The sequence below is a fragment of the Canis lupus genome, chromosome 25, assembly GCF_011100685.1.
Source record: "Canis lupus familiaris isolate Mischka breed German Shepherd chromosome 25, alternate assembly UU_Cfam_GSD_1.0, whole genome shotgun sequence".
NCBI classification, from domain to species: Eukaryota; Metazoa; Chordata; class Mammalia; order Carnivora; family Canidae; genus Canis; species Canis lupus.
The window spans coordinates 48,445,657-48,471,322 of NC_049246.1; the positions used below are offsets into that span (position 1 = coordinate 48,445,657).

Sequence of the window (25,666 nt, forward strand, 5' to 3'; positions counted from 1 at the left end):
AGGACAGACAGCTGACCTGGTTCACTAGAGTCCGGAAGAACCCCGGGAAGTCCCGGGTTAGCTCCCAGTGTGGCTAAGAATTACAGCAATTTTTTTTTAAAGATTTTATTTATTTATTCATGAGAGACACAGAGAGAGGCAGAGACACAGGCAGAGAGAGGAGCAGGCTCCCTGCAGGGAGCCCGATGGGGGACTCCATCCCGGGACCCCGGGGTCATGCCCTGAGCTGAAGGCAGATGCTCAACCACTGGCTCAACCCAGGGGCCCCAGAATTGCAGCAATGTCGTGAAGCCCAGAGACTTCTTTCTTCTAGGTGACTGCGCCCTATCTCCTCAGAAGGAAGTTCAGTAATTCTCCGAAAAGCCAAGGTAAGAGGGAGCGGCTCCCCTCGTCCCCGCAGGGTTTTCCACACCCTGCGCCGTAAGCTGGTCTAATGCGGTACGCAGCTCCCCACCTTCTCATGCGAAGCACAGAACGTGACCTAGTGTCCCTCTGTGTCTCCGTGTGACAAGGACACGGACCTTGTTCCGGGCAGAAAGGCTGGAAGGCCTGGCTGCCTCGTGCACGGTGCACAGCCGGGCCGGCGGGGAGCCGTGTGCTCGTGCGTGGATCCCCTCGCAGCCCGGCAGCGGGTCACCAGAGGGAAGCAGCCCCCTTCCTAGGTCAGGGCCCGGTCCCCCCGCTGCTCCGTCAGCCCTCTAAGCCCCGGTGGCGTGTCCCGTCGTCCCTGCGTCGGAGCTCTGTCCTCACCACCCATCGTGACAGCCAGGGCCCCGGCACAGCTCTGTGTCCCTCCTCTGCTCCCGAACAATCGTTGGCCCCCGCCTGCCTGCAGAATGAGTGGGATTTCTTAGCACAGCCCTCCAGACGCTCACTTCCTGCCCCACGCAGGGCCCTGGGTGGACGGCACACACCTTGCAGGCCCCTGGGGACTCAGAGCTCTGTGCAAACACGCACTTCCGTACCTTTGCCTGGGCCGGGCCTCCTGCCCAGAGCTCTTCTCGATCCCTTCCCCGATGGCCGGGTGCAGTGTCCCCCCTCAGAGGTTCCCCACCACTTCCAGAATGTTTTCCTCCACCTCCTCAGGGCACGTCTTTGCACACCCCGGTGTGCACCCAGCTCCCCTCCCTACCAGCTCCCTCTCTGCACCCCTGAGCTCCCTGTACCCCGAGAGGTCAGCCCAGAGACAGAGCTGGTCCTGAGGCCCATTGAGGGGAACCCGCGACCCAGGGCCACCAGCCAGGGTATGGACTTTGCCAGTGGGGCCAGCTGCCACGGGGTGGCCAGGAGGTTTCTGGAGCGCACGCACTGGCACTTGGGGAGCTTCCGGGAGGCCTCGTGGCTGAAACCCAAGTGAAAGCTCCCGCTCACAGCAGGAGGACAGGGGTGAGCCCCTTGCCCTCAGAGGCCGCTCACCCGGTCCCGGGCCTGGATACCTCACCGCCCCAGGCCCCCCCAGAGCTGGCGGGCTTTCCCACGGAGGCTGGTGGCCTGCACCTGCCTCTCCTGCCACCATGACCCGCCTCCGTGGAGTGGCTTCTCATCCCGCGTCCCCAGGCCCACCACCCCCAGGGACAGGTGGGGAGGGCCAGGGGTGTCCTCCCTCCCCACCCCGGGATCGCTGGATCGGCAGTCCCCTCAGTAGGGTTGGGTCCCGGAGCAGGAACAGGTGGCAGATCCCGGCCCCGCGTGCCCTGCCCGGAACGGAGCTCCTCAGCTCCCCTGGCAAGATGCGTCACACAGCCCTACTTGGTGGCTTCCGTGGCGTGAACACCTGCACCTGGTGGATTTGCAGCCACCGCCGCGATGTCACGGAGCCCGGGACTGGGAGGGGGAGACGGGCCCAGCACCCCCCAGGGAGCAGGTGCCAGGCCTCAGGCAGGCAGACAAGGCCGCTGGCCGCCCTCCCCCGGGATCCACTCGCTGTGGCCACAAGTGGTTGGCTAGGATGTGAGAGCGAGGGTTGGGAGCTGTGAGGCCCCGCGGCCCACGGCACGTCACAGAGTAAAGGAAAGGCAACGGCGCTTGCTGTTTTGCCGGAGGGAGCCTTTCCGACGGGACCGTGAGGCTCGCTCCCAGGCCGCGGAGAACAGTGGAGCCCACGGGGTGTGCACATCCCTAACCGCTTCCCTGCCCCCGAAGGTAGAGCCGCCGACTCTGCTCGGCCGTCGGCGTCAGCGTACCGCGGATCCCTGACGCAGAGGAACCCCAACAGCAGGAAGGGGGTGGCCGCCCACAGCTTCGCAGTAAGCTTTCCTCTTGCTTCCTGAGGCGCGGGCACCTCGGTGGCCTGGCGGGTTTACGTGGTGACGGTGACGTTAGGACCCCAGAGCACATGGGGGGTGGGGGTGACTGGGTGACGGGCACTGAGGGGGGCACTTGACGGGATGAGCACTGGGGTGTTATTTTGTATGTTGGCAAATTGAACACCAATAAAAAATAAATTTATTAAAAAAAAGACCCCAGAGCACAGACCGGGGGAGCACTAACGGGTAAAATCGGCCAAAGATTTAAAGGAAAATTGAAAACATTTCTTAAAGGTACCAGAATGTACCAGTGGCAGGGGCCACTGCTCATCCTGGGGTGGGTCTTGGCTTGGGGCAGAGGACACCCCGGGAGGGGACAGTCCATGGGCAGGGAGGACACCCAGGGAGGGACAACCCACAGACGAGGAGGACACTGGGGAGGGGACAGCCCGTGGATGGGGAGGTCACCTGGGGAGGGGACAGCCCACGGACACCCAGGGAGGGAACAGGTGCCCCGACAAGGGGATGCACATGGGGGGAGACGCGAGGATAGAGGTGCCCGCAGGCCCCACCTTAACTGACGGCGGTGGCACGACCGTGGCCGGAGCTCCGCCGTCCCCACCCAGGGCTGATGACTGTCCCGGAGGAAGTTGCCAGCGGGGACTTGAGAACTGACGGGCTTTCCGATTAGAATATCCCTCCCCGCGCTTCAGAGCCTGAAATTCTCACTCTCGTCCGTGCACCCTCTGATGAGGGAGTGGCCAGTGCACACAACTGTGTGTGTGTGTGTGTGTGTGTGCGTGTGTGTGTCCCGCAGAAGCCTGTGATGACCCAGCAGCCCTGAAGGGGCCCGACGGAGCCACCCGGGCCCGCCTCCCGTCTCCCTGCACCTCAGCTCGTGCTCCTCCACCCGCCCTGCACGTCGTGCTGCGCACAGTCCGGGGGACACGGGACAAGATGGAGCCCCGTCCGAAAGCGAGCCTCCTGCGAGGTGACAGCGCTCCAGACCCGCCGCTACCCCCCACCCCTGCTCCCTGACGCCCTCGGCCACCGCCCCTGCCGGCCTGCCCGATCCCTGAGAAACGCCGAGGCTGACGTGGCTTTCCTGTACGACGGCGTTCCACGCACGTATTGAAGGCCACGGAGAAGAATGCTCCAGCCTGATCTTTTGTCCGTTTCCGAGCTGGCCTGGCCAGAGCGGGGCCTGGACCCCGCGCAGCACCTGCCATGTGCTCCAGCCTGGGTGGGAGCGGGGCAGGCGTGCGTGTCCCCGTGAGTGCGCGTGCGCTGTCGGACCGGGCAACTGCGCATCGAGGCGGGCGACGGACCCCTGACCAGCCGACCTCCCCGCCCCCTTCTGCCCCCCGTTCTGAGAGGCCACCTGGGATTCACAGACCGGGGGCAACCCCGCTGCGGTCCAGGACACAGCACGCACAAGGCAGCAGGGGAGCCTCGGATCCATGTCGGGGGGCGGAGGACCTGCTGGGGAGGCGGGCAGCAGGGTGGGTTCCAGCCTGGCGCTGTCACTCGTGCAGGGGCCAGCCTGTGGGACCGAGAGGCCAGGACCAACTAGGGATGCCCGCTAGCCACCTGCCATCAGCTCTGGAGGGGCCGAGTCCTCCTCCACCTGGGGCAGCCTGGGAGTCAGGGTTGCCTCTGGGTGACTGGGTGGCTCATCCGGTTCTAAGGGGAGCCCACGGGGACCCTGGGGGGGGCTGCCTCGGAACATGGTAATTGTAATTGCACACGCCCCTCCCCCCGGCTGCACATTGTGACCCGCCCCACGGGGACTCCTGTGTGCAATCTTGGCTTGAATTTAAGCCTATTTTGTGGACGAGGACACGGAGCCCTGGGTGCAAGGCAGCATCCCCCCTGGAGCGAGAGCTGACTGCGGGCACAGCTCCATGCACCCCCCCTCCCCGCGCCCACCCAGGACCCCGAGCCTTGCACCTCCACCGAGCCCCAGGTGCAGCCGCCACCGGGCTGGCCCACGGGCTTCGGGAACCAGCTTCTGGGTGGATCCGGCTGCCGGGGCTGCCGGGGTGTGTAGAAGAGACAGGTCTGACACCCCTGCTCCGGGCGGCCACCTGGCTCCTGACCCAAAGCCGAGTGATGGAAGGCGTCCTACAGACGAAAGGGGATCCGTTTCTTTGTTGGCGCGCCCCTCCCTGTTCACAGAGTACCTTAAAGTCGGTGTGAGTTCACAGGAGTCCGAGCAGTGAGTCTGCTGGCCCTGGGTGTGTCCCCGAGGGTTGACAGTGGGTCCCCAGTTTACCTGCTCGTGTCCCAGAACCTCACTAGCCAGGCTCCTCCCTGGCTGATCTGAGCTCCGAGAAGCTCAAACTCCCAGCAGCCGGGTGTCCCCTGTCAGGGTGGCCTCGAGGGACATGTGAGCTGTCATCGGCACCTTCGGACACGTGCCTTCACTCCCTCAGCGGCCCCGCACCGAGACCCGACAGTGCGGGAGGCTGGGGGGTGGGGGGTCCTTCCCCGCCCCTGCCCTGGTCCCGCCGGCCCAGCCCCCCACTCTGGAGCTCCTTCTCCATCCCCATCTCGCCCCAAGGCCTCGGGCCCCTGGACGTGTGGCCGATTCCACCCCAGAGAGCAGCCACCACCACCGCCTCTGGGGCTCAGAGTCACCTTCCAGCTGAACTTGGTCTCACGCCCCAGTTGCTTGCTGTGCCCTCTAGTGTCCCCTCCAGCCTTCCAGGGGCTTCCGGCCACGGCTCGCTCGCCTTCGCCCCCACCTCCTGTCAGGAGAACGTGGCTATTTGGAGTGTATCTTTAGGCCAAACACTTCCACTCGGTTCTTTTCCACGATGTCTGGGTCTCGTTGCTCGTGCGACACATCTGCCCGTGTCTTGATAAACCCAGGAGCTGGGTCTATGCCTGTGTCACGGTGCATCAGTGCCGTCTGTGCTCTCGGGAACCGTGGACCATTGCTCCATGGACACCTTCGTCGTGACTTGTGACAGCGTCCTCAGGGAGCACTGGCTGCTTGGGCTGCCGTTGTGGGGGGCAGGAGGGTCACCGTGAGCCCCACTGCCCAGACCCCTTGCCTTCCAAACAAGCCCCTGGGAAGCTTGAGAAGACCCATCCCCCGAGCCTGGGGGCCACCAGGCCTGACAGTTTTGAGGGGGCTGCTCCCAAGGCAGGCCAGCCCCACCTCCTTTCTCCAAAGTCCCCGTTGCCCCTGCGTCCTCCCGAGGACACCTGCCCCATGGCCCAGGCCTGAGTCCATGGATCGGGCCACATCTCTGTGCTTCCTTGTCTGTGATGCTTTTGTGCTACAACAACAGAGTTGGGTCGTTACCATCTGACCCCGTATGGGACAAGGTTGCCGACTCCCGGCCTGGGCCCTTGTCCCGGCTTCTGCAAGGGGCCGTCCCCAGGCAGCGGCTGGCAGGGCGAGAGGAGCACACCAGCTTCCTCCAGTCCGGCCCCCCCACGGTCCCCCTACCCAGCCACCCTGCCCACTCCACAGCCCTCCACCCCTGCACTCCATCCCCGGCTTGTGCCGGGAGAGGTGCGGCACCCACGCCAGCGCGCACCGTCTTGGCAACCGGGATGCATTGCATCCTGGAACAGGGGGTGGCAGCCAGCCCAGACCTCGAGGGGTCCCGGGGCTGCTCCTAACAAATTCTCACCCGCCAGCAACGGACCGTCTCAGGGTGGAGGCCGGAAGTCTGGGATCGGCGTGTGGGCAGGCCCTGCTCCCTGCAGCTGCTCTCGGAGAGACTCCCTTCTCTGCCTGCCCGAGCCTCGGGGGCCCCCGCCGTCCTGAGCCTGTGGCTGCAACATCCCACATCCTGAGCCTGTGGCTGCGTCATCCCACGTTGTGGCCCCGTCCTCACAGGACCCACTGTGTCCGCGTCACATCTCTCTCTGCCCTTCTCTTACAAGGATGCTCATCCCTGGATTTGGGACCCACCTCAGTTATCCGGGGTAATCTCATCAGACATCTTCACCCTCCAGACGTGTACAAAGACCCTTTTTGCAAATAAAATCACCTTCCCAGGTTCCAGGCTCTGGAATGAGAGTTGGGGGAGCCACCATTCAACCCCCTGTAGCTAAGTTGGGAAACCTATTATGATCCGCTGACAGAGCGGACTCCCCCCCAATTACCACCACCATCCAGACCCCGAAAGGGAGCTCGAGGCGACACTCGCAGGCCAGCGGCCGCCTCCCCAGCCTCTCAGGGAGCCCCGGGCGCAGTCACATGCTTCACCTGAGTGCCGCAGGGGCCCAGGCAACAGGCCACCCTCCCCGTCCCGTCCAGTGGCCCTGCCACACTGCCCCTTGCCCTCCCGACCCCCGTCTTCACGGAAACCCCCACCCCACGGCTATCCTTACTTCACCTGGTGCAGACTCAGCACCCACTGCCCCACTCGAGGCCAGAGCACCTGTTTTGTGCAGTAAACCCCCAGTTCCGCCAGTTCAGGGAAGAGAGACTGGGAGGGGGTAGGCGAGCACCTGTGGCCGTGACCAGACATGATGCCCCGGGGCCCGGCCAGCACTGACACAGTGGAGAGCTTCGGGTACGACATGCATGGGGCCTCGCCAGGTAGTAACTTGGTGGCCCAAGCGCCGGACTAGCCTGCAATGGCCTACCTGGGGCCCAGGGCAGCACCCGGCACGGACACGCAGCCGCCAGACTGCCCGTTCACGGGGCTGCGGACGTGAGTGACCATCTACCCGAGGCAGGGCCCCGGATAACTGAGGTGGGTCCCAAATCCAGGCAGCCAAGCATTCCGCAGACAGACGGGGCAGGCTCCCGTGGCGGCACGCTGGCAGGTTCAGGGTGCCCCCCCGAACCGCGCACCCCTGGCTGGCCTTCCAGGGCTCCCACTACTGCTCACGCTCCAGACAGGACCCCGAGGCTGCATCCCTGGCGGGGGGAGGAGGGTGCTGGCGCATGGGGAGGGCTTCCCTGGGAATCACGCAGGCGGCAGAGACGAGAGTCAGCCTGTGTCCCCAAGGGCTGGCCAGGGGGAGGGTTTCCTGCCACCTCCGAGTGGGACCCTTGCCGGGCTGCTCCCCATGCAGGCCGTCACTCGAGCTAGGACCTGAATCCACCGTGCTTTGCTGGGAGGCAGGTGCCTGCGTCCTCAGGAGATACAGGAGCGCCCACGCCGACAGCTGTGCTCTGGCTCCCATGGCATCAAGTGAGGGGGGATGGTTTTCGTAGTTCATTCCCCCCACACTACCTGTAAATTGCACTATTTGAAAGGCTTCTCCTGGGGCACCCGGGCGGCTCAGTCGGTCAGACCCCTGCCTTCAACTCAGGTATGATCCCACGTCGGGCTCCCTGCCTCGCCCTCTGCCTGCCACTCCTCTTGCTTGTGGTGTCGCTCTCTCTGTGTCAGATAAATAAATAAAATCTTGAAAGAAAGAATTCTCCTGAGTCCCTTTTTCTAGGAGATGGTCATTCGTGAGACACCTTCCCTGGAAGCTGAATAGAGACAGGCCAGGGACCCGTGACCCTGGGGCTCACCTGCTTCTAACCAAGAGCAGGAGAAGTCAGTGGTTTGATTATGACTCCAGATGGATATTAGAGTCAGCATTTAAAATTTCTCCCGAGTGGGGACAACCGGGTGGCTCAGCTGGCTAAGCATCTGATTCCTATTTTTTAGCTCAGGTCGTGATCTCAGGGTCGGGAGATGGAGCCCTGTATCGGGCTCTGTGCTGAGCGTGGAGCCTGCTTAGGATGCTCTCTCTCTCTCTCTCTCTCTCTCTCTCTTTCTCTACCCCTCTGCACTCACTCTCTCTCTTAAAAAAATTAACTTAATTTTTAAAAAGTTGAAATTTCCCCAGACTTTTATTCCCCAGCAATCTTCTTTATTAGGGAAAAGAGAAAAATCTCCATGAGGAGGTGAATGCACGGATCCCCCGAGGATCTTCCATGGTTTAAAGTGAGCCAGGACCTAGCGTCCTATGCACTGGGGTCCAGGGCTGGTCCGCTCGGCTCCCGGCAGGTGGCTGGGGAAATACACAGCCTCCCAGGCTGTCCCCTGTGCATCAGGCCCCAAGCCAACCCCGGGCCAGTGTTCCTTCACCGCAGCGATACAGCAAGCCACGATTTCTGTCTCAGAGCACGGCGAGGAAGAGCCCACTTCTCAGGCGGCCCTGTGATAACTCACCCCAAAGGCACCATAGGATTCCTGTGCGCCTGCTTTCTGGTCCCCAGATACCTGGCATCCGGCACACGGGCCAGCCAAGTGACCTTTAAACGTGCCCCCGAGGCCCATAGCACCAGAGTTGTGTTTGCACGGAATTATTATTACCTGTGAGCTATCTTTGTGTTGTGTTGGGAAGAAAACAGAAAATGTAGATACACTAAGGAAACAAGAACAGTCAGCCCCGTCTCTCAACCAGCAGCCCCCGCCACCCCTACGGACATCCATCCGTACATTCGCTTTCAACTTAAAACTCCTGCAGGTGAATTCACCGGCGAGAGGTGAAGCCGCCTCTGGATGTTACCCCACTCCTGTGGCTTCTCAGGAAAGAGCTGGCTGGGGAAAGAAGGGTTTTCCCCTCTCCTGCTGCTGGATTCCCCTCCAGACGCCTACAGCAAAGCCTGCCAGAGGCAGCCTCACAGGTTCCAAATAAGCCACATGCCCTCCAACCTCCCAAGTATGTCCACACCTGCAGCTCAGTGGTGCCCAGGCTCAGAGTCCCAAGGCCATGGTCATGCTGGAGACAGTAGCATTTGACTACATCCCTGCAAATGCTTGTAACAGCCGGTGATGGTCAGTCTTTTTTTTTTTAAGATTTTACTTATTCATGAGAGAGAGAGAAAGAGGCAGAGACACAGGCAGAGGGAGAAGCAGGCTCCATGCAGGGAGCTCGACGCGGGACTCAATCCCGGGTCACGCCCTGGGCTGAAGATGGCGCTTAACCGGGCTGCCCAATGGTCAGTCTTTTGTATCTACTTGACTAGGTCACAGTGCTCTGATGTTTGGCCAAACACCAGTCTAGATGTTGCTGTGACAATATTTTTTAGACGTGACTAACATTTGCGATTAGCTGCCTTTGAGTAAAGCAGATTCTCCTCTGCAATGTGGGTGGGCCTCATCTAATCAGTTGAAAGTCTTAAGAGAGCAAGGTCTCCCAAGAGGGAATTCTGTCCCAGGACTGGCTTCCAACTCTGGCTACAACATCATCCCTTCCTTGAGTCCCCAGCCTGTCATCTTACCCCGTAGATTTCAGGCTTGCCAGCCTCATAACCACAAAAGCCAGTTCCTTAATCCTCTCTCTCTCTCCACACACACACACACACTATTGGTACCATTTCTCTGGAGAACCCTGACTAATGCACGGTTCCCACATAAGAGCTGCATCTAACATTTCCCACACTGGAAACTCAGAAACCAGCTGGATGGGAGTCAACATGCAAGCGTTGGAGAACACCATTTCCGTTGACCGCAAACGCGATGCCAAGTTCCCAGAGCCGCTGCCTCTCGGGGCAGGAAGATGCTCCCACTGCTGCTCATCTCTCACTAAAACTTGATCCCTGCTCCCAGGAACTTCATTTCCCACATGACACATACTTTCTAACTTAAAGATGAGTCCTTTAACATGTTCTCAAGAATTTGGATTTTCAGTGGGCAGAAACATGAAGAGACGTTTCTCCAAAAGACCAAACTTTTGGACCTACATGTGTAGGTCTTCTTTGGAAGGTCTTCTTCTTCGTTGGAAGATCTTCTTCTTCCAACCTACATGTATAGGTCTTCTTTGGAAGAAGATCTTCCAAAGAAGACCTACACATGGCCAACAGACACATGAAAAAATGCTCCACATCACCACTCGGCATCAGGGAGATACAAATCCAAGCGCAACGAGATACCACCTCACGGCTGTCAGAGTGGCTAAAATTAACCACTCATGACGCAACAGGTGTTGGCGAGGATGTGGAGAAAGGGCAACAACCTTCTTACATTGTTGGTGGGGATGCAAACTGGTGTAGCCCCTCCGGAAAACAGGATGGAGGGTCCTCAAAAAGTTAAAAATAGAGCCACCCTGCGATCCAGCAATTCTACTACTGGCTATTTACCCCCAAAGATACAAATGAGGTGATGAGAAGGGGCACCTGCACCCAGATGGAAAGAGCCCAGATGTCCATCGACAGATGACTGGACAAGGAAGATGTGGTCTATATCCCCACAATGGGATATTACTCAGCCATCAGAAAAATAAAACCTTGCCATTTGCAATGCCACAGATGGAAACGGAGGGTATTATGCTAAGTGAAATGAGTCAGTCAGAGAAAGACAATTTATGATCTCACTCCTATGTGGAATTTAAGAAACAAAACACATGAACACAGGGGAAGGGAAGGAAATATAAAATAAGACAGAAGCAGAGAGAAGGAGACAAACCATAAGAGCCTCTTAACTCTAGGGAACAAATAGGGTTGCTGGAGGGGAGGCAGGGAGGACGATGGGGTAACTGGGGGGTGGGCAGGAAGGAGGGCACGTGATGGGATGAGCACTGGGTATTGTACACGACTGATGAATCACTAGATTTTACCTCTGAAAATAATAATGCACCTTTGTTAATTAAATCGATTTTAAATTTAAAATATTTTTAGAAAAGAATTTGGGGAGTACCTGGGTGGCTCCGTTGCTTAAGCATCTGCCTTCAGCTCAGGGGACCTGGAATTGAGCCCCACATTGGGCTCCCTGCTCAGCGGGGAGTCTGCATCCCCCTCTGTCCCTCCCTGCTGCTTCTGCTCATTCTCTCTCTCTCTCTGTCAAATAAATAAATAAAATCTTAAAAAAAATAATTGGATGTTCAGAAGCCTTCTCTGTCAGAAGCTGCTTTGCTGTTGACCAGTGGCCCCATTCGCCACGGCCACTCTGCAGCTAGGACACTGGTGGCCCCTTCCTTCCAGAAGCTCTGAGGGAGACGCCGTGTCATCCTCAAGCCAAGCTCCTGGTGTCGGTCGCCAGTCCTTGGCATGTGCCCACATCGCTCCCCCATCTCTGACTCCGTCTTCACAGCACCTTGCCCTGCTGTGTCTCTGTGTCTGTCCTCTCTTGGACACCAATGACTGGATTCAGGGCCCACCTCACCCAGCATGACCTCAACTTCATGTGGCTGCATCTGCAAAGACCCTTTTTCCCCATAAGGTCACATTCTGAGGTTTCTGGCTGACATGAATCGTGGAGGGACACCGCTCAGCCCGTTGCACCATTGCAGTCCAAAGGTCAAACCCCGGAACAGCCGCCCGTCATCGTGCTACCTGCCGGGTATGCCCGGGAATCCACCGTGTTGAGGGTAAAAGTTCAAAGATCTCAAAACCATCAAGCTCCTTCCAAAAAGTGGGATCCTCTTCCTCGTGCTAACATGAAGAACGAGGAGGGGAGAGCTCCTCCCGAGGTCCTTCGATGTGGGGCTCCCCTAATAGCAAGGAGCAGAAGCCACTCAAATGGGCGCAAGTGAGATGGAGAGGGAATGAGACCTGGGGTGCTCTCCTTCAGGATGGTGGGAACCCAAGGCCCAGCCCGGGGGTGGCCGGTGCTCAGGGGCGGTTATGCCCCTGTGACCTCTTGGAGGCATCCCTTGTGACCGTGAACCACTCACTGGACTTCACGGCAGGTGGCCCAGCGGCCTCTCCTGGCCCGGTCCTGAGTGTTCCCCTGCCGTGGTCGTGGCTCACGGCTCCAGACACAAGGAGACAAGCGTGCAGGGCCGGGTGCGTCCCAGGTGCTGGCCATCCCAGGGGGACGGGGACCGGCCAGATCCGCACGAGGAGCCCCCCAGCTCGGTTAGCAGGGGGAGCAGGTCATGTGATCCCACACATGGGTCACAGCGACCGCCTAGGTTTGGGCCTCAGAAACCAGACTACAGTCTCTGCACCAGGGTCGGAGGGCCTCCCTCTAGGGCGCACCTTCCGCCTACACCTGTAAGGAGTCGACTGCCTGCCAGCCACCCGGGGGGCCCAACCCAGCCCGCGGCCTGGTTTCGTGAAAGTCCGCCGCAAACATTCACGTTCCGGTCACCTGTGGCTGCCACAGAGACTCTGGCCCTCGAGGCTGAGGAGGGGTGCCAAGCCCTGACAGACCACGGTGTGCTGTGGGCAGGGGGCAGGACAGTGCAGGGGTTTGAGCTCTCGTGTGCAGGGCAGCCAAGGATGGGAGGGCGGATGGGAGCGAGGCCGCGATGCCCGTGCCACCTCCCGCCCCAGCTGCCAGCCATCATGTGCCCGGGGCCCCACAGTGGCCCAGCACCAATGCCACGCTGTGACAAAGCTACTTAGGCTAAAAGGGGAGGATTCACTATCCCCCACACACACACATGCACGTGCAGGCACTGTACCCACACACACACACACACACACGCGCGCATGTACAGGTGCATGCACAGGCAGGCACACATGCACATGCGTACATGCACACGCAGGCATGTGCACACACGTGCATGCATACATACATGGTGCACGTGCACACACGCACACGTACACATATGCACACACGAGCCCATGCACACACGCTCCCACAGTGGTGCCCAGGAAGCTGCCCACGGCTCCCGTGATCTCAGTTGCTCTTGCTCCAGGTGCTCACATCTCTGGGGACCCCGCCCCCAGACAAGGCCACACCCCACGAGAGCACCCTCCATCATCATCACCCCTCTTCACCAGGACCACTGCTAACCCGGGAATTCCAGCAGAATCCAGCCCCAGTGCCCTCACCCCGCAGCCCAGGGTGGGAGCCCTGCACCTGCCCTCCACCCCCGGGCTCCTCACGCCGCCCCCCTCACCAGTGCCCCCGGGCTCCCGACCACCCGGGGAGCCCACGGAAGCTTCAGCGCCACAATGGGCAGCCGCGGGGTGGGGCAAGAGGGATGTGCGTGGGACCAATCCCCTGAAGGGCCAGGTGCAGCCCTGAAGCTTTCACTGGACGTCCTCAGACAGAGGCATGAAGTGGCCTGTTGTCCCCCCACACGCATCCGAGGGGAGCCACCAGCTGGTCTCCCCCAGGACCAGCACCTTAAGACTGCTCGCACCCTCCTGGCCCTCTCACCCTCTGCGGCCATCAGAATACGCCTGGGGTGGGGTCTTAAGTCCCGGCTCGACGGTGCTCTGCAGCTAACGGCATAAATACACAGATTTTTTTTAACTCGAGGACGTGATTGTTGAATGAAAGCGGTGAGATTCAAAACGCAGATGTCCGGTGAATGTACCCTGAAAATGGGTGCACACCCAGCAAGTGTGCCCAAAAAATATGTGGATGCCCAGCAAATGTACCCAAAAAAACGTGTGGGCGTCCAGTGAGTGTACCCAGAACGCGTGTGGCGAGGTATCCCACTAGAAGGAAATACACCGCACGCGCCGGTGACTGCCTTCCTCAACATTACTCGTGCTTTTTTTCCCTTAATTGTCCCGATGCGCTAAACTCTTCCCAAATGTATATAAATTGCTTTTATAATTAAAAACTTATGATTTTATAATACAAAATCAATGTATTTGTTTTATAGCAATAACAGACCTGCTCGTTCTACACATTGGCCATGAAGACTGTGGACGGCCTAGGGGGGAAGCATCTTGTACGTCACAGAGAAACAGGACGGAGGAGGTGCGGCCCTGAGAGCCCGCAGGTGACCCCGGGGGCGGAGGGCGGGGCGCGGGGCCAGGCCCGGGCGGCTCCCCTGGGCGCCTCGCTGCGTTGGCAGCGTCTCCGGAGCGGCCCCCGCGGTGGCACAGACCTTGCCGGCAGCCCCAGGGCCGGCGCGAAGAAGGGAGGCTAATGTGTTTTAAAACCACTCGACCCAAATGAGATTATAGAACCCAGGAAGGGACAAATTGCGTCGCTGATGAGTTTTTAAAAAAATAGAAGAAAGAACACAGAGGCTCTGTCCTGATGCCGCCCCGGGAGGGAGGGGGACGCGGAGAGGGGCGCGTCTGGGGGGTGGGCTGCTTCCTCCTCCTCGGGTTATAAAAGGGGGTGGCGAGCTGGCTCTGCCGGGGTCGCCGCTGCGCCGCAGCCCGCTCGCGCCACCCTCGTGGGGACCCGTGGTGAGTAGCTGTCGCGCTGCTTCGCTCTCCTCCTTCCCCGTCACTCTCCTCTCTGGGGCTGGGCAGGCCCTCCCTGCGGCCAGGGGCTGGTGGGGCAGAGGGGCACCCGACTGCCCAGAGCCCCCCCTGCTCGGGTGTGTTGGCTGCAGGTGGTGACAAAAGGCAGAGGTGTCCCATGCAACTCCTCCGGGAATGCAGACCGGGAAGCCGAGGGTCCTGGAAGCAAAAATCGCCACCTGGCAGGGAAGCAGGTGGCTGGGGACCAGGAGCCGGGGGCTGACCTCTCCTACCACCGACCACCTGGTGCGGGTCCCGCCAGGAGGGACAGGAAACCGCCCGGCCGGTCTGGATGGGTCTCCCTGTTACTCTGCTTCCACGGTGGCACCTCCAACTTCCTCCAGTTTGGGGGTCCCCGCCCCACCCGGTGTGTGATGCCCCAGCGGGTCTCTAAAGTGGAGAGAGGTGGGCATCTTAAATCCCTCAGACCGAGGGCACTTTCCAGGGGCCTCGGACAGGCTACAAAGGCAAGGCCGGCAGAGGGGGTCCTCCCTCAAACCCACGGAGCTCCCAGGCACCCGCCAAGGGTGCAGGTGCAGGTGGGAGGAGAGCCGGGCCTGCTGAGGACGCTGCGAGGCAGGTCAGCACCTGTCCTCGGGCCGGGTGAGAGGACTCTCCGGTGCCTCTGCTGCCCACGGCCCTCTCGGCCTGCCACGCGCCACGTGGGGGTCCAGCGGCCTGGGAGCAGGTCCCACCTGCTGGAGACATATTGCATCAGGGGTCATGTCGGGGTGGGGGGGGCCTCTGGGCAAGGACGGAGCGAAGACCTCCCCACATCGCCTGCCCTGTGGGGCGGGGTGAACAGGCTTCGGGGGCTGGGCCGAGCCAGGGAAAGAAGCCTGCACCCCAGCCGTGAGCCCCGGCCGGGTCCGAGGTAGGCAGCCGGCCCCCACCCTCCACGGCGACCCCGGGCCCCCTGGGCCCAGCTCCCCACGACCTGCCCACCTCTGGCCGCCTGCCCAGCTGCACGGCACACCCACACCCCCCTCCAGACAGACAGACCGACCGAGGCAGTTCCCACACAGCCCACCTCTCGGCACCCACGGCTTACACCCTCCCGGGATCCTTCTGACGGGAGGGTCGGTGCAGACACGTGTGAGCCCCTCGGAGGCTGACACACTCAGGATCGCCTCAGGTAACACTCACTGTCAGAGGAGGGAACGAAGCCCCCGGGGGTGTTGGGGGGACTTTGCAAGGAGCCAGGTTTACCTGCCAGATACGCGCCCAGGCCCGGTCCCGCTCGGATCGGAGGCGCACACGCCACAGCCTGGCTGCACACGCATGCACTCCACATGTGCACACGCCCTCGTGTTACCGGCCGGCACGCACACTCCGTCTCGTCCATGTGTGCACACTATGCACACCCTGTCACACACACCGTGCTCTCGTCAGCTGAGGCTGCCGCTTTCGTGTGTGGAACACGGCTCCTGCCTTCTGCCCCAGGCGTGCCCTCCCTTGCGGATCCCACCTCCAGCCGGGCCTGAGCCAGGAGCCCGAGCCCGGGGATGAAGGCTTTGCACGCCTGCCTCTTGTGCCTGCTGCTGCTGGGCCTCACCCTGCAGGGGGCCGCCGGCCAAGGCCACCGGCATTCCATGGAGATCCGCAGTGAGTGCCCACCTCCCTCACCCCCCACCCCTCCACCCCCAGGGACCCCGGCGGGGACCCGGTCACCTCCTAACCAGGTGGGGGGGAATGGCCTTGCTAGGTGGCTCAGCTCTAGGAGGGGGTGGCCTTTCCCCGGAGTGGCCCTGCTCCCTGGTGCCCCCGCCCCTGCATAGCACACAGTTGAGAGGGTCACTTCCTGCCCCCCGGGGTGGCCGGGGCCAGAGCTGCCTTTTCCCAGCCCTGGCATGAGAACTTGGGGGGGGGGGGCGCTGGGTGGGGGGAGGAAGAGATTGCTGGTGAGTTTGAATTCCCATTTCCCAAAGCCACCCACTCCCCAGCACTGACCTCGCCACGCCCCCTGGGTGTCCCTGGTCTGCAGGTGGGTCCCGGCAGGGCCCGGGCCAGTGGGCAGCACGGAGCCGAGAGCCCCCGTGGGGAGCACTGGGCCCTGTGCACCCAGGCCGGGGGACACACCACCCACCCCCGCACCCTGCTCTGGCCCTTCCCTTCCAGCCCCTGACATCGATCCTGCCTGGTACACGGGCCGCGGAATCAGGCCCGTGGGCCGCTTTGGCCGCAGGAGAGCAGCCCTGGGGGATGCGATGAAGCCGAGCTTCTGGCGCCAGCCCCCCTGCCTCCCCCTGCAAGGACGCGCTGAGCCCTCTCAGGGCGGGTGACGGCCCCGCACGCAGAAGAATAACCTCAGGAGCCCCCCCCAGCCGCGCCCCTCCACCGGCTACATCCCCTTCAGTCCTAATAAAAGCAGCTGGTCTTGTATAGGTGTGTCTTTGTGGTGGCAAAGGGGAGCTGTTCTCCCTCCTGGGACGTTAGCCTAGAAGGACACTCAGCCCAGCAGCCCAGAGGCTCCATGACTTGCCCGAGGGCACCCGGCACTGAGTAGGGGAGCTGGGCCCTTCCGGGCTCACCTGCAGCCCATCGCTCGCGTGCCCTCCACCTCGGCTGCCCCGCGGGGCTGCCCAGGCTGCACACTGCACCACCTGGGCAGGAGGACGGTTGGCACAGCCCCTCGGCCTGGCCTGGCCCTCCCTGAGCCCCGTCCCTTCCTTTTACCTCCCTTGCTGGCACTCAGAGGAGGAAGAGAAGTGTGAGCTGCTTGTTTTTTTTTTTTTTTTTTTGAAAGATTTTATTTATTTATTCATGACAGAGAGAGTCAGAGACACAGGCAGAGGGAGAAGCAGGCTCCCTGCGGGGAGTCCGATGTGGGACTCCATCCCAGGACTCTGGGGTCACAACCTGAGCTGAAGGCACAAGCTTAACTGCTGAGCCACCCAGGCGTCCTGAGCTGCTTGTTTCTAATCAACAGCAGGAGACTTGAACCTAAATGAACCACAATGTGTCCCTTTACCACCTGTCTCAATTCCCGCCAAGATGTCCCATGTCCTGCCTCCGATGTAGGTTGCTTTGGTGCCAGGGCCACATCACCACTCACAGGGCAGCTGAGCCCAGCTCCTGACTCTGAGACTCAGTTTCCACACCTGAACACCCCAGGACAGTAACACCTGCCTCATTCCAGGGGGCAGGCAGGCACAGCACCTGCTTGCAGCCAACACGGTGGGCGTCCCGTGTAAACGCCTTCCCAAGGCCGGCTCCAGCCCAGCGTGCAGGAAGGAGGGTGGTGGGGACGGGCCCGTCCGTTTACTTCCAAACCCAAAGCTCGTGGGCCTCTGCCTGCACCCTGCCTGCAAGGTCTCGGGAGCCCCCGGTGACCACAGGGCACAGTCGACACCCAGGAGGCCTCAGAGCAGGCCTGCGGGACCCCAGACCCCAGATGTCCCTGCTCTAGTTCAGGGAAGATGGGGCCTGTGGCTCACCAGACCTGGAGAGGACACAGACCTGCCTCACTCCCCAGCCACAGGGGTCCTCAGGGAGGGCAGAGGTCAGCCCCTCCCAGGGAAGAGCCCCTGCTACGTGGCACCTGCCCAGGGTGGAGTGAGTGAGGGACTGGGAGGGGTCAGGGGGGCTGCAGCTGCTGGACCAGGCCTGGAAGTGTGGGCAGCCAGGAAAGCCGTCTGGCACTTTCTCAGAAAGTCGGAGAAGTCGCCATATGGCCCGTAGCACCCCCGGGTGTGGACCTGAAAGAACAAAGAACAGGTGTTCCAACAAATATTTACACGGAAATGTTCACAGCGGCACAGTTCACAGTAGGCAAAAAAAAAAAAAAAAAAAAAGGTAGAAACAACCCAAATACCCACCAACAAACAGATAAGAACGGATAAGATGTGGTCCGGCCACACCGCAGATTATTGTTCAGCCATAAAAAATAAAGGACCCAGTTGGGCCGAATGCTACAGCTTGGGTCCCTGAGAGCGTGATGCTGAACCGGAGAAGCCAGACGCAGAAGCCCACACGCCGCGTAACCGGATCTCCACGAATGTGCGCGACAGAGACAGAGGCGGAGAGTAGATCTGGTTGCCGGGGTAACTGCCTCACGGCGGGGCTTTCCTCGCCAGGGACGACAACGTCCTGGAACCGGACTCAGGTTCCAAGGTCGCGGAGTGCTGTAAATGTGCTAACACCACTGAATTGCATTTTTTTTTTTAAGTGTTCGCAACCCGGGGTGGGGCTCAGACAGGGCAACGCAGGGGTGTGAGGACGGGCTCCGGAGCGCGGCACCCCGGGCCGGCGGCCCCAGGACACTGCCACGTCTTCTGTGCCGGGGTGGGCGGTTTCACGGTTCCTACAACTTAATTACGAAAGTTTCCGAGCACACAAGACAGTTCGAAAAGTAACCTAATGAGCATCCACGTACCCTCCGCTTAGACTCAACAATCATTACCATGTTTTCTCTCTCCCTCTCTCATTTGGAAGTAAGTTGTAGACATCACGACATTTCTCCTAAGTATTTCCATGTGTTTCTCCTCAAAATAAGGACAGTGTCCTACATAACCACAAAATCAAAAAAAAAAAAAAAATCACTGTGCCTGAGACATTTTCTTTCGAGTAATTCCATAATATCATGTGGTTTCCAGTCTGTATTCAAAAATCCCCAAGTATGGACAGAAAGTCTTGCCTGTCTTTCTTTTTTCTTTCTTTCTTTTTTTCCTTTCCTCCCTTTCTTTCTTCTTGGGCCGGCATGTCTCTTCGTCGGGCGGTGAGGGGGGGGCGAAAGAAGGGAGGAGGATGGTGGGCGGGGGTTGGCGTGGGGTATGGGGGGGGAGTTGGGGTTGGAGTTTTTCGTTGTTCTTTCTGTTGCTGTCTTCCTTTTTGTATTTTCTTTTCTTTCTTTCTTCTTATTTCTTATTTTCTTCTTTCTTTCTTTCTTTCTTTCTTTCCTTTCTTTCTTCTTTCTTTCTTCTTTCTTTCTTTCTTTCTCTTTTTTCTGTCTGAAACCAGGCTTCAATCTAAATTCACTGTTGCAGTTAGTACTGCTCATTAGTCCCTGATCCTCTTCTTTCGTCATGATATTGACTTTTACAAGAACCCAGACACATTATCCTGTATTATGATCCGGTGTGTGATGTGTTGATCCATCCCTGGAGGGCTGTTACCTTCTTCTTGTTCCTCATTCTTCTCTCCCTGCATTTCCTGTGGTCTGAGAGCGAGATCCAGGGCCTCAGCCGGATTCAGTTCCTCACTGGGGACAGCAGAACCCTGTGTCCCTTCTGTTGCACCACATCTGATGGATGGTCCCAGCCCCACTTGGAGAGATGCAGGTCTGACCCTCCCCTCACTGTATGCTTGAGGCGGCAGCTGGTTTACCCCGAGCCCCGAGCCAGTGATCCAACCACCCCCTGAACATCCCTGCTGGGAACGGATGACCCCTCCGGTGGGTTGGTGGGTCGAACAAAGGAGATTTTCCAGTTCCTTCCCCATTGATTATTTGGATTCTTCTAAAGGAGGTATTTCTCTCCCTCTTTCTTTTTGTTCAACACCTTACCAATAATTTTCGGTGCTCAAATTGTCCTCAATTTGGTCAGTGGGAGCCCCAAGAAGAGAATACACATTTTTTCAGTCAGCTGCACACCCAGTGTGGAGCCCAACACGGGGCCCGACCTCACGACCCTGAGACCAAGACCCGAGCTGAGATCCAGAGTCCCACTGAGCCTCCCTGGTGCCCTGGAAATAAATTTTTAAAAGCAGAAGGATGGGCCCCTGAGTCAGGCCCTCTGGGCTGTTAAAAAGCAAAATTCAAACATTTGAAAATCTAATTGGCTTTATGAAGTGACTCAGGAATCGGGCAGCATTCGCTCTAGCCGGTAGAGAGGTGCTCCGCCCAGGAGCAGAAAAGGAAAGGTTTTTAAAGGCAGAGAGAAGAAGAAAAAGAAAAAAAAAAGGCAGAAAGAAGGCTTTTTTATTTTTTAAGAAATTTATGGGCATCACTTGCCTTCCTAAGGGGGAAGGTGTCTTTCAGAGGATTGCCTCCGGGACATTCCAGCTTGACAGGTTAAAGGTCTCATTCCAGGGGGATTTGAAACTGCAGTTGGGTTAAGTACTAAATCTTGCTTGACTGACGCCTTAGCATCAGCGGCTCCGTTAGGGCCTCGTGGTTTCCTTCCTGGCAGTGCAAAGGGGCCTCTTCCAGGGGGGCTGGAGAGACACCTGCCACAGCAACAGAAGATGAGGAAAGGGTACGGTCCCAGGCAGGTCAGCAGGCCTCCTCTTAGGGGCACCTACCAAAGCTGGAGCCTCCTGCCACCATCCTGTACACGCCTATGCACATGTGCACACGCACACACACACCCAGCTCCAGAGAGGATGCAGCTCCAAACTCGGGCTGAGCAGGGCTGCAGCAGCTTCCCAGGCCACGGGCAGCACACGGGGCTCCCAGGTTGGCCTCCCGCGGGACCCGAGGCCATTGCACACCTGCAAGTGGTATTCCTGAGGAGTCTTCTCCGGGAAATGCCACCGGCCCCCTGGGTGCATCTCTACGCGTGCTCTCCGCCCACTGCCCCCCACCCCACGCCCCATCACATGGGTCCGGACAGAGCAGAGGTGAGGTGGGCTCTCTCCAAAGCCTGCCACACAGACCCTTCCATACACACCTGTCTGGCTTTGGAAAGCCTGCCTTCCCTTTACGTCTCAGCGGAAGAAATTGTTTCCATCCTCTTGTTTGGACACACGTTTGTTGAGCACCTGGCGTGTGTCAGATGTTGCACCAGGCACCGAGCACCCCAGAGAAGGAAGGCTAGAACCTCTGCCCTCCGGGCGGTTCTCCACCTTGCCAGCATATTAGGTTCACCTGGGAGGGCTCCAAATGCCCGGGTCCCAGGGCCCAGCTGCACCGCAGACCGTTTATTTATTTATTTTTAAGAATTGATTGATCGATTGATTTGACAGAGAGAGGGAGGGAGAAGCAGGCTTCCTGCTGAACAGAGAGCCAAATGTGGGGCTCAATTCCAGGACCCCAGGATCATGACCTGAGCCAAAGGCAGATGCTTAACGGACTGAGCCCCCCAGGAGCCCCCTGCAGACGGATCTGAGCAAAGCCTGTGGTGCACAAGGAGGGCTGTGGCAGAGGCTCCCAGGTGATTCCAACACAGGGTTGAGCCACCTGCAGAGTAGGGCGAGGAGAGGGAGAGGAGAATCACAGCTGGGGGATGGGGAACGTGAGCTCCAGGAGCACAAGGCGCCCCATCCGGTCTAGGGGCACCATAGAAGGATGCCCGGTGGAAATCCACCCAAGGATATGCTTCATTTTTTTAAGATTATTTATTTATTCATGCACGACAGAGAGAGAGGGGGGCAGAGACACAGGCAGAGGGAGCAGCAGGCTCCACTCAGGGAGCCTGATGTGGGACTCGATCCCAGGACCCCGGGGTCACGCCCTGGGCCCAAGGCAGGTGCTCAACCGCTGAGCCACCCCGGCGTCCCAAGGATATGCTTTAATAATAAATTCTAGCGCAGTGATACCAGCTTGACAAAACGGAGGGGGATAGGCATAGATACGTGGGCATCCTACACACAACTTCCTTATCTGCCCACCTCCTGTTGCATCAATCAGCTCCTTGGAAATCTCAAAGTCTGGCCTTTAGCAGAGCTGGTTCAGTGACCCTGTGCCCTTGAGCCGGGGTTGCCCTGAGCGATGCTGGAGCGCCATCTAGAGGCCGGGGGCGACCTCAGGTCCCGCTGAGGCCCAGGTGGGTCCCACCAGGTGGGCGCAGGGGGTCCCCAGCCCTGCTGCAGGGGGGAGGCCCGGGGAGAGCGTGAGCACGAGGACACAGCTGGGCACAGGGACTCACCCCACGTACCTCATCAACTTGGGAATAATCATATGAAAAACCGTGCGACTTGACTACAGTCAGAAACTGCCACCAATGACATTGTTTAAGAAAACACAGTGTGTGAGTGGAAGTCTGGGTCGCAGGCCCTCTCAGATGCTTTTATATCTGTGTTTGTCCTTTAGCTTTTCTTGAAGATCATGACAAGAGAAGCCTTGGGAAATCTGCGTTTGTCCAGAAAGACACAGGAGAAGCTCCTTGAGAATATGCATCGGGGAGGGGCCTGGATCCTGGGCTGCCATCCCCCACCCCCGCCCTCCCGTCCCCCGTCCCCAGAACAGACGCTGGGTCTGCCCTGGGCCCAGCTCCCTCCAGTGAGGATCCTGTGAGGCTGGCCCTATAGATGAGGAGGGACCCAGGGGCCCACCTTGTAGGAAGCCTTGTGGGGAGCCTTGACCTCTGGCGGGACACAGCCACGCTGAGGCCACCTCACCTAGCTCACCAATGCCTGGCGGTGTCCCGGTCAGTCCACTGCCAGGGCTCCCCATCCGCTGGGCCCCAACCAAAGGCCCAGGCCTGAGGCTGGGATGATGGGCCCATGCGGGGTGGTCGAGAGCAGAGACCAAGTCCACAGGAGCCCCCAGAAATGAGGGCGCACCCTTTGTGGATGTCGGGAGTTCAGAGTCAACGTGAAAGGACGCTCTACGTGTGTCCTGCTGTTGACCGTTACCGTGGATACAGCAAAGCCACCCCTTCCAGGGACACCACGATATCTTAGGATTTAAAATTTCAGACTTGGCTTATCACAGACCTTGCAAGGATGGAAACCAACACCAACCCCCCCCCCCAAAAAAAATATAGCCACCCTCGAAACACCCTCACTGACACTAGGGTTTAGCTCCCAGGACGACCACCGGGGCCCTGATGGTAAAGCAGGCTGTGTCACCTGAACGAGGTGAACGCACGACGTGTCACCCCCGGAGAGACGTCCTGGGCCGCCTGGGCCACAGCCTGCACACGGGCCCGCCTCCTTATTCCCTCAGCACCAGCCCTCCTAGAACATGTGCCAGGGCAGACCCCAACCTTGCAGAGTCCCCGACGGGCAGGTTATCGAAAGCAGTTTGATGTTTGCAGACATGTAAGCAGGACAACTTGCATCACGGGCCAAAAGTCTGCGCCCTCAGGCCCGCCAGGCACGAGCATCACCTGGTGGACTCAGAGCCCGGAGAAGGGGGTGGGGAGGGAGGGCCCTGGCACCCCAACCCCGCCCCAGCTGCCCCGAGGGAAGCGGAGGCGGCCAGCGATCTTCCTGGCACTGCCCCCCTTCCCCCAGCTCCCGGACGGCGCCCTGCCCAGCACTCCCCGTCCCCTCTGGCCCGCCTCACCCCTCCGCACCCGGTGCCCAGGCAGCTGAGGGCACAACCGTCCAGGCGGGGAGGGCACGGGCACCAGTGTCCCCTGACGTGGGGCCGACAACCCCCCTACCCCCCCACCCGGCAACATAAATCCAACAGACCTTTTCTAAATTGTTAAAGAGGAAAAAAAAAAGACATTTATTGGAGCCCGAGTGGGGACAGCTGCCCCGAACACTCCAGCTCCGCAAAGCAAAGCGTGCTCCCGGGATGGAACATCCGGCGCAGGGTCACCTAGGTCTCCTACATAAGGAGCTACGCACAAACCGTTGAGACAAAGGACATTCCTGAAAGGTGCAGGTGTTTATCTTACGTTTCCAGTGTGTGTGAGGTTCTGTGACTTTCATCTTTATAGGAACTAGGGAGGTGTGGTTTTTTTTCTTATCTTTATACGGGGAATGCTCCTTGTTGGGTATTATATATATATATATTTTTTAATTTATTATTATTTTTTAAATGAGGCCAGTGTACACCGTGGGCTCGGGGCAGAAATTGTGGCCCTGCTTTGAAAAGTTTTGCCGGGTCATTTTGACCTTGAAAGTACAGCTTCCCCGGGCGCCAAGGAGCAGGGCGGACGAACGCTAAAAGGTGACGGTTCCCTCCATCGCCCCTAGACGGCCTTCGGCGCGGATCCGCTCCTGAGTGATTCCCTCCGGCCTCGGGAGTGGGGACGCTCCGGGATGCCAGCTTCCAGGACCTCTCGGAGCCGGGGACGGTGGCAGGGGCTCCCCGGGGGTGTCCTCTGCATGCCCCGGGCAGCCCGGCTCCTGCTACTGGGCGCAGCACCTGGCCGGCCCCACGGGCACCCTGCTCCGAGCCAGCACCGGCCTCCCCCCTCTGCGGCCGGCCCTGCTTCCCCTCTTCTCTCCGCAGCAGTTCCCGGGCTGTGGAGGGTCAGGACTGCGGTCTGGGAGGGAAGGACCCCGGCCAGCAGCCCAGGGACACCCCCCCCACCCCCGAGCTGCCCTTCACCCAGAGCCACGAAGTTGGGGCCCCTGGCAATCGTGCTCACCCTGGGCCCCTGGAGACCTCCAGTCTGGTCCCCCGACCCCACAAAGCAGCCCGAGGGATGACATCCCCCACCCCGGCCCTCCTAGGGGCCCCGCCGCTCACCTAGAGCGCTGAAGACCTCGGTCACCTGGTGGTTTAGCTTGGCGGAGGCCTCCATGAACAGCAGCCTCTTGCTCTCTGCAAACTCTTTCCCTTCCTGCGGGGACAGCAACCGAATTCCCGCTGTGGACAAACCACGCTTTCCGGGGACACTCGGTGGCCTTCTACGACCCAAGAACCAGTGACAGGCCCTGGCGCTGCGTTTTGGTGCTCCTGGAGGGGCCCGGCCGGGAAGCGGGGAGGTCCTCCCCCTCCTCCAGCAGGTGGGCCCCCGCAGCAGAGCCCAGCACCCGCGACCCCCCAGGGGCTCCCTGTCTCCACCCCCTGGCACCTGTGGGCTGTGACGTGGGGAAAACCAGGTGAGAAGGGAGGAACAGGGGAAGGGAAGCAGGAGAGGCCCCGATGGGAGCCTGCCTGCTGGGGGGGCCCTGCTCGGGTTCTGCACGGGTTAGTGCTGCAGGGGGGGTCGGGGGGACCCTGATCAAGTCTGAGCAGGGTGTGTCCGCGGGGTATTGGCCCGAAGGCCACCCCATTGGGTCGCGGTTCTGTGTTGAGGCAAACGTGAGCGTGGGGAAGGCCGGGCGAGGGCGCACGCCCACTTGCGGTAGTTGTGTTGCGGTGCTTTTCCTAATTGTGAAACTATCGTAAAATGAGAGCCAAGAGCGTAATGCAGACGCTGTGCCGCAGGTGAGCCTTGTCCCTGCCGGCCCCCCAGGGCTGGGTGCCCGTGTCCCCCCCCCCCCGCCCCCCAAGGCCTGCCAGGGCTTGGAGGGAGCTCGGATAGAGAAGAGGCCCGGGCGGTGGCCCCGGGGCCGGGGGGTCGGCAGCGCCGGCCTCGGGGGGCCTGTGCCTGAGACCCCGCCACCAGGCCTCCCCCACGGAGGGCGGGCTCAGCACAGGGTGGGGTGCCGCCGCCGAGGCCCCTCACGCCCCTGCCTCCCAGCGGTCCCCCCGCCCCGCCGACCTGACCTCCCCATACTCCTTCCACATCTCCCGTCCTGCCCCAGCCCACAGGACTCCTCCAAGGACCCCCGCTGGCCC

General features: G+C 60.0%; 3 protein-coding genes across 7 annotated transcripts in view; 2 read left to right on the top strand and 1 right to left on the bottom strand.

The window, feature by feature from the left end:
• MLPH (melanophilin) overlaps positions 1-3,090 on the top strand; it is a 45,729-nt gene extending 42,639 nt beyond the window's left edge. Inside the window, 3 exon segments of the mRNA NM_001103219.2 lie at positions 314-368; positions 2,143-2,246; positions 3,064-3,090. Coding sequence (NP_001096689.2) covers positions 314-368; positions 2,143-2,246; positions 3,064-3,090 — 186 coding nt within the window.
• A 12,734-nt stretch (positions 3,091-15,824) lies between these two features.
• On the top strand, positions 15,825-16,601 carry PRLH (prolactin releasing hormone). The gene is made up of 2 exons (XM_038573035.1): positions 15,825-15,924; positions 16,438-16,601. The coding sequence occupies exons 1-2, from the start codon at positions 15,825-15,827 to the stop codon at positions 16,599-16,601; spliced, it is 264 nt and encodes an 87-aa protein (XP_038428963.1).
• A 499-nt stretch (positions 16,602-17,100) lies between these two features.
• RAB17 (RAB17, member RAS oncogene family) overlaps positions 17,101-25,666 on the bottom strand; it is a 39,286-nt gene continuing 30,720 nt past the window's right edge. For 4 of the 5 annotated variants that reach the window (XM_038574296.1, XM_038574293.1, XM_038574294.1 and 1 more), the window contains 2 exons: positions 24,629-24,722; positions 23,626-24,399 (listed from right to left, as the gene is read on the bottom strand). In XM_038574296.1, the coding sequence (XP_038430224.1) occupies positions 23,903-24,399; positions 24,629-24,722 (591 nt within the window). In that variant the 3' untranslated portion in view covers positions 23,626-23,902. Of the gene's footprint in view, positions 18,018-23,625; positions 24,400-24,628; positions 24,723-25,666 lie in introns of those variants that run through there. The other variant, XM_038574292.1, reaches the window with a different exon arrangement.